Genomic DNA, 7,857 nt, shown 5'->3' with positions numbered 1-7,857 from the left:
CCAGGGAGCAGACAAACTTGCCAGTCCCTCCCCAGGAATTCACATGCCCTTGCCATACAGGCTTTCCAAACACGCCACCCTGACTCTTCAGCGCACCCCACCCCTCTCCACTTTCAGCTCCTCCCCGCTGCCAGCAAGCACTTTTGCAAAGCAGAAAGGGGAAACACACGCAGTCCGCCCACTTTGTCAGTGGACTACAAATCCCGATAGTCTTAGCGTGCGCAGGCGCCCGGAGTTCAACGTGCCGGCTGTTGGAAAAGTGTGTCACTGGGGCACGAGGCGCTCCCTGGGATCACATGGTACCTGCTCCAGTGCCGCGTGCGGCCCGGGAACCCTGGGCTGCTGGCGCCTGCGCAGAGCCCTCTGTCCCAGGGAAAGGCTCGGGCAAAAGGCGGCTGAGATTGGCAGAGTGAAATATTGCTGCCGAGGGAACGTAGCAGGGCACACGTCTCTCTTCTTTGCGCCTGGGTGCCCCGTTTCTCCCATCACCTACTTACTTCCTGGTTGCAACCTCTCTCCCTCTGGGACTTTTGCACCGGGAGCTCCAGATTCGCTACCCTGCAGCGCTGCGGAGCCGTCAGGCAGTGGCACCCGGTGCACTGCAGAGACCCGACCCTCCTTGGTACCTTCTAGCCAGAACTACTGCAGGCCGATCTCCCCACACACATTATCTCGCTTTTCCCATGCAAAGCAGACCTCCGTTGCCTCAGCGTCCTACCCTTCAGCAGGGCTGCAGTCCGGCCACCCTAAGAGCTTGCTGCAGGGTGCCTCGGATCCTGAACCTGAGCAGCGGGGTCCACTCCCCGTCCTCAGCCAGTGCCCCGGGGGAAAGAGCAGCAACCGCAACCTCCAGTCTGTGTCAAGGTCCAGTTTGAATGACCGCTTTCGACCGGTGAAGACATGACGACCCTGGACTCCAATAACAATACAGGTACAGAGATTGCTTTACTGCTATCATCCTGCCTCTGTCTGTCTCCAACTTCCATCTTACGCCTATCACAAGAGGAACTTTGTAAGAGACTGGGGAATCCCTCTGCTCAGACATTTGCTAGCATGCTGAGGGGTCATAGGGTGGGATTTCCACAGCGGGTTGTTCGTTCTGGGAATGCACCCTGAAGCTCACCACCACCGCCACCCATCAGTCCCAAAGCTCCCTTGAGCCAGAAGGACTCATATCCCTGGCAAGAGGAAGCGGAGAGCGGGTACGGAATAGTGAGCTGAAGAGCTTAGGGAGACTGGGAACTTTGGAGCAGTGTCCTGAAACGTCCCCATCCGTCATCCCCTGCAGCTGTGGTATGCCTGGCCTCGGAAGGAGGAATTCTCCTCTCTTTTCTCTTTCCAGTAGTTCCCCGCACGCTCCAGGGAATCAGAAGCCGTGGGGCGATGGGGGCAGGAGCGGCGGGGGAAATGAATGGGTCGAATCTCAAAGGGGAATCCTCAGTGACAGTAGGGAGCGGCACTTGAGGAGTCCGGAGCGTGGTGCTCGGCCCCAGGGAGGGCACCCACAGTGCCCGGGCTCCGGGAGGGCTCACATGGCCGCAGAGCCGGGCCCACGTGCTGCATTTGTTTTCATTCAGCAGAGGCCGTGGACGCCACCCCATTGGTTGTTGCCTCCCGGCCCCGTTACATAATGAGCTCCGCCCCCGTTGCCCCGGCAACGCGTGTCCCCTTCTCTCCTCCCCTTGGTTGTCCTGGCCCAGCAAGTGTTCTGGGCCCAGCCCACGACCCAGGACTGCAGGGAAGGGCGGAGGGAGGGCGGGGCTGCTGCTCGCGACAGACGGGAAGCGGAGAGGGCGGGGCCTTGAGTTCCGGGGTTCCTCGTTGGGGAGCCACGTGCGATGGGCACACGTGGAGCTGGGACGTGAGGCCGGCTGAGGGCTGGGCTCCCGCCCCGCCCAGCCGAGATCTGGGTGAAGCTGGGCTGACTCACCGCCCCCGCCTGCCTCCTTTTCTCGCCCGCCTGCCGGCCCCCCTCCCCCATCACAGAGGCAGAGTAAGATGGAGCCACCCCTGACCTCTCCTGGCCTCGAGTTTATGCTCCCCAAAGGCACCTCACATCTGATTATCCTTCTGCTCTCTTTTCCCCCTCAATTCTGTTTGCTTGTACTTCACTGTACTGCGTTTGGACCCAACTTCCTTATCCACATTCCCAGTTCTTACAGTTCCCCAAGCATCTCTTTCCTCCCGCTAAGCATGATCTTCCTCCACCTCCACCCATCAAGAAGCAGTCCACAGATTAAACAGCAGCTGGCCTCTAAGGACTGCCCCCAAATAACTATAACCCAGAACCCTAGCTGAAAGGATATTGCTTTTCTTCTCTTTCCTTTTTTTTTTTTTTTTTTCCTCATAGAAGGAAAAACTGGGCAGGGGGCAGAGGGATGATTTCCTCCAGGTCCCAACCAAAGTTGGTTGGTGAAAGATCTAGATCTAGAATTAGACTCTTTTGGTGGGCCCCTCATTTCAAAGTTGCAAGGCTCTTTGAATAAAGGTCTTGCTCCCCCTTTGGAGATGGATAAACTGGGTCAAGTTCATTTACTACCAAATAAATACCCCATCCCCCACCTCAGCCCTGAAACTGTAGGAGCTGATCTGTTGTGCAACTACTTTACAGGGAGCTGGGTTCACCCTGACCAACCTTGAGCTATTTTAAGGCTGCCCTGCCCAGTTTAGTGTGTGTCAGTGGGTGAGCAAGACATGTGCCTCTGTAGACACGGTGGCATGGCATGTGTCAGTTTACACGTGTCCTGGGATCCTCCCTTCTCCCACCCTACCCATGGCAGGCCCTGCTAGGTGCTTGGCAGAGGTGTGGCAGGCAGGTCACCATTTTCTCCTGAAACCATAAGAGCAGAGCCAGCTGATTGTAATTAGAGTGCCAAAGTTCCTGAGTGGCCAGAGCGCCGAATATGTCACCAGTCTAAGATCTGGAAGGGGGAATTCCAGAGCCCCAGGCTGGACAATTTGTACTTCACTTCCACCTCCTGCAGCTCACCGCTAAGCCCTTCCTGGACTCAGAGATAGAGTCCATTGTGACTCATCTCTTGGAGGCAGGGGAAGCAAGGCTGAGCTGGTTTCTTCCCTGCAATACCTACAAGAATTTGTCTCCCTGTTTTTTGGGGGTGGGGGGGCATGACCATTTTATTTTGACAGACCTCTGTTCTCTTTACTGTTAGCTAGCCACCCTTCTTGGTCTATGATCTCTATCCCTGGAATGGTCTTTGTGCAAGAAGTTAGAATTGGGAGCTGGTTTTTGTTTTTGAAGACTCAGCACTATGAATGGCTCTCTGCTACTTGTCCCATCCCTAGTTTTGACACTGACAATTAAGTCATTGCCTACAGTTGACATTTCCTAGCTGAGTATCTAGGGCAGGAGGTATGAGTTGACTACAGGCATCATGATTCACACTCAAAGCAGAAATTGATTGTATCCTGCGAAGAAAGGACAGTGCACTTGTTTGGCCATGCTATGCCTAGCATGTATTGGGGAGTTACTTATTATGACAAGATTAGCGATGTCATGTCTGTGTTGGGAGTTACTAATGAACTCCAAGCTTAGGGATTCCACATGGCTAACTTATAAGAGGAACAGTGATTTGGGATGAAATTGGTGATGCCCTAGGATCAAAAATATGGCAGGGCTGACATCCCCTTCTCTTGTGTTCTCCTGCCAGGTGGCGTCATCACCTACATTGGCTCCAGTGGCTCCTCCCCAAGCCGCACCAGTCCGGAGTCTCTATACAGTGACAACTCCAATGGCAGCTTCCAGTCCCTGACCCAAGGCTGCCCTACCTACTTCCCACCATCGCCCACTGGCTCCCTTACCCAGGACCCAGCTCGCTCCTTTGGGAGCATTCCACCCAGCCTAAGTGATGACAGCTCCCCTTCCTCCTCTTCCTCCTCATCGTCATCCTCCTTCTATAATGGGAGCCCCCCAGGGAGTCTACAAGTGGCCATGGAGGACAGCAGCCGAGTGTCCCCCAGCAAGAGCACCAGCAGTATCACCAGTGAGTTGATGTCCAGATGATTTGAGGGAAGGGAAGTGAGCCAAGGCTAGGTTGGGAGTTCATTTTCATGAAACAGATACTCTCAGGGCATACTTTGGCCTCAGCCTGCCCTTGTCCAGCCCAGTCTGGTCATCTGAGGGGCCCTTAAACACTGGAGTGCTTCCTTAACTCTTCCCCTGCAAAATCTCAACCCTAGAAAACCTCCACATTTCAAGCCACTCAGACGGAAGGGCCTCTGCTTATCCACTGCCCATCTCTTCCCACAGAGCTGAATGGCATGGTGTTACTGTGTAAAGTGTGTGGGGACGTGGCCTCAGGCTTCCACTATGGCGTGCACGCCTGCGAGGGCTGCAAGGTGAGGCAGGTTGGGGGTGAGGGCAGGGGCAGGTGACAACCTCTCCCAGAACACATAGGCCCAGCTTGGATGGAGATGCTCACTAACTGCCCCTGCCCTCCAGGGCTTTTTCCGTCGAAGCATCCAGCAGAACATCCAGTACAAACGGTGTCTGAAAAATGAGAACTGCTCCATTGTCCGCATCAATCGCAACCGCTGCCAACAATGTCGCTTCAAGAAATGTCTCTCCGTGGGCATGTCTCGAGATGGTGAGGCAGCATTCTCATATCCTCCCCTTTCCTTCCACCCAAACCTTCTGACCTAATCCCTCCCTTAAGAAAAACAGTCCTAAACTGAGACACATGGTACTGTGAATCTCATTTGCATGGAGGATGCCCCTATGTTATCCTCTTGGGTAAACACATACTTCTTTCCCATCAATCCCTCTGTACTTGGAAAGATCACCTTGATGGGTGTGGCCTTTCTGGGTTTGGTTTTCCTCAGGCCTTTAAGGTCTGAGGAAGGAAGAGATGCATGTGAGTGTGTTGAGAACTTCCTGACACTGCTCTCATCCTGTCACAGCTGTGCGTTTTGGGCGCATCCCCAAAAGAGAGAAGCAGCGGATGCTTGCTGAGATGCAGAGTGCCATGAACCTGGCCAACAACCAGTTGAGCAGCCAGTGCCCACTGGAGACCTCACCCACCCAGCATCCCACCTCAGGCCCCATGGGACCCTCGCCACCTCCTGCTCCGACCCCCTCACCCCTGGTGGGATTCTCTCAATTCCCACAACAGCTGACACCACCCAGATCCCCAAGCCCTGAGCCCACCGTGGAGGATGTGATATCTCAGGTGGCCCGGGCACATCGAGAGATCTTCACCTATGCCCACGACAAGCTGGGCACTTCACCTGGCAACTTCAATGCTAACCATACATCGAGTAGCCCTTCAGCCACCATCCCACATCGCTGGGAGAGTCAGGGCTGCCCACCTGCCCCCAATGACAACGCCTTGGCTGCGCAGCGGCATAATGAGGCCCTGAATGGTCTACGCCAGGGCCCCTCCTCCTATCCTCCTGCCTGGCCCCCCGGCCCTCCTCACCACAACTGCCACCAGCCCAATAGCAATGGGCACCGTCTGTGCCCCACCCACATGTACGCAGCCCCAGAAGGCGAGGCACCTGCCAACAGTCCGCGGCAAGGCAACTCCAAGAATGTTCTGCTGGTGAGGACATGGGAAGGGGTGGAGAGGGCTGGGGGCCTGGAAGAACAGACTAAATATAGGACAGCTGGGTATTCCTGGAGGCTAAGTGTGGTGATATTCTCTTCCCAGGTGAGGGTGTCCTGCCCTGCAGTCTGGGCTCTGCCTGGGAATCCCTGATCTCCACTTGGCACCTGACTGCTATTATCCATTCTCCAGGGCCACAGCCCCTAGCCCAGGCAAAATCTGCAGCCTGGCCCTACTGGGAAACCCATCTAAGCCAACCTGGCTGACATCACCCTCCCCGCAACCCTTCTTTCCTCAGGCATGTCCCATGAACATGTATCCCCATGGACGCAGTGGCCGAACTGTGCAGGAGATCTGGGAAGATTTCTCCATGAGCTTCACCCCCGCTGTGCGGGAGGTAGTAGAGTTTGCCAAGCACATCCCTGGCTTCCGTGACCTTTCTCAGCATGACCAGGTCACCCTGCTCAAGGCCGGCACCTTTGAGGTGAGTGATGTTTTGTGCTCCCTGCTCTTAAGCTTGGGAAGGATCCAGCAGAATGGCTTGATATCTGGGGTGAGCAGGGGCTCTGAAAGGCTCTGGAATCCCAGTATCTGATAGAGGGGCAGAACCCCTCCCATGCCCACCTCTGGGTGGCTGGAACTTCTTTCATCCCAGCCGGCATCTAATTGTACCCCATTACATGAAAAGTGCTACCCCCATTCTAGATGTGAGCAAATTAACTGGTGAAGTACCTATTCCAAAGCCAGTGGGATGCTCCCAGTGTCTCCACCTGCCCCCTCCCACCGCATTGCCCATTCAGAAACAACCCTCCCACACTGAGAAACATAGGGCAGTACCACTAAACCCTTTGGCAAACTTCTGGGGTGTTTTGCACTTGCTTCTCCCACCTAACCCAGGATGACTGTCCTCCCTTCAGGTGCTGATGGTGCGCTTTGCATCACTGTTCAACGTGAAGGACCAGACAGTGATGTTCCTGAGCCGTACCACCTACAGCCTGCAGGAGCTTGGTGCCATGGGCATGGGAGACCTGCTCAATGCCATGTTCGACTTTAGCGAGAAGCTCAACTCCTTGGCGCTTACTGAGGAGGAGCTGGGCCTCTTTACCGCGGTGGTGCTTGTCTCTGCGGGTAGGTCAAGCTCTCGCCTAACCCGGGAGGAGGCAGACGCAGTTCAATTCAACACACCTTTTATGGAGTACCTACTCTATGCCAGGCCCTGCACAGGGCACTGGGGATACAGACATGATTCAGACACAGTCTAGCTTGGGAAACAGACTCATGCCCGACTAATTATAAAACAGTGAGATAAGTGTCACAGTAAAAGCATGAATCAAGGAAGCACAGACAACTATTTCTGCCTGGGGGAGCTGGGGAAGGAGTGACACTTGAGTGGGGTCTCAAAGGACAAGTAAGATGTTGCCAGGCAGAGAAAGGGGGAAGGGCATCCCAGGCAGAGGGAACTACAGAGCAAAAAGCAAGGGAGCCTGGCCACACATGGCCTTTTCAGGGGAGGAGAGTGGTCTTGTAGGACGGGAGGTGGCCAGCCTGCCAGCCGTGCTCCCAGCATTCAGGCACCCCCTGCTCTTGGGCGGAGGCCTGGAAGGAGTTGTGCCGCTCCTTTTCCTTCCCCACGGGCCCTCAGAGGGGCTTCAGGGAGAGGCTGCCTTGCCTGCCAGGTCCTCGCAGACCTCCGGTTCCTCGTCAGAGGAGCTCAGGGAGCCTGCCTCACTGCTGTCGTCTTCCCCACAGACCGCTCGGGCATGGAGAATTCCGCTTCGGTGGAGCAGCTCCAGGAGACGCTGCTGCGGGCTCTTCGGGCTCTGGTGCTGAAGAACCGGCCCTCGGAGACTTCCCGCTTCACCAAGCTGCTGCTCAAGCTGCCGGACCTGCGGACCCTGAACAACATGCATTCCGAGAAGCTGCTGTCCTTCCGGGTGGACGCCCAGTGACCCGCCCGGCCGGCCTTCTGCCGCTGCCCCCTTGTACAGAATCGAACTCTGCACTTCTCTCTCCTTTACGAGACGAAAAGGAAAAGCAAACCAGAATCTTATTTATATTGTTATAAAATATTCCAAGATGAGCCTCTGGCCCCCTGAGCCTTCTTGTAAATACCTGCTCCCTCCCCCATCACCATGCTTCCCATCCTCCCCTATTTAAACCACTCTCACTTTCCCACCCTTCTCTGGCCCCCCATTTGTTCTGTTCCTGTCTCAAATCCAATAGTTCACAGCTGAGCTGGCTTCTGTGGTGTGTGCTCGTTTGGGGGCTGGGGTGGGACTATTGCCAAGGCTTGGGG

At 55.5% G+C, this 7,857-nt stretch overlaps 1 protein-coding gene across 1 annotated transcript; it reads left to right on the top strand.

Annotated features, from left to right (window-relative positions):
* Positions 1 to 283: 283 nt before the first annotated feature.
* On the top strand, positions 284 to 7,795 carry Nr1d1 (nuclear receptor subfamily 1 group D member 1). Its single transcript, XM_027923118.2, has 8 exons — positions 284 to 931; positions 3,669 to 4,001; positions 4,268 to 4,356; positions 4,460 to 4,604; positions 4,918 to 5,558; positions 5,860 to 6,045; positions 6,479 to 6,689; positions 7,311 to 7,795. The coding sequence occupies exons 1-8, from the start codon at positions 901 to 903 to the stop codon at positions 7,508 to 7,510; spliced, it is 1,836 nt and encodes a 611-aa protein (XP_027778919.1). The 5' UTR covers positions 284 to 900; the 3' UTR covers positions 7,511 to 7,795.
* The last annotated feature ends 62 nt before the right edge of the window (positions 7,796 to 7,857 follow it).

Source organism: Marmota flaviventris, chromosome 17, assembly GCF_047511675.1.
Source record: "Marmota flaviventris isolate mMarFla1 chromosome 17, mMarFla1.hap1, whole genome shotgun sequence".
In the NCBI taxonomy this organism is placed as follows: domain Eukaryota; kingdom Metazoa; phylum Chordata; class Mammalia; order Rodentia; family Sciuridae; genus Marmota; species Marmota flaviventris.
Note: the sequence above shows the minus strand (reverse complement) of the source record. Positions and strands in the feature narration are given on the sequence as shown.

Coding starts and splice junctions, on each gene's coding strand:
- Nr1d1 (XM_027923118.2), top strand. CDS start 901: ATGACGACCCTGGACTCCAATAACAATACAG. Junction 4,002..4,267: donor GAGCACCAGCAGTATCACCA/GTGAGTTGATGT, acceptor CTCTTCCCACAG/AGCTGAATGGCATGGTGTTA. Junction 6,046..6,478: donor TCAAGGCCGGCACCTTTGAG/GTGAGTGATGTT, acceptor TCCTCCCTTCAG/GTGCTGATGGTGCGCTTTGC.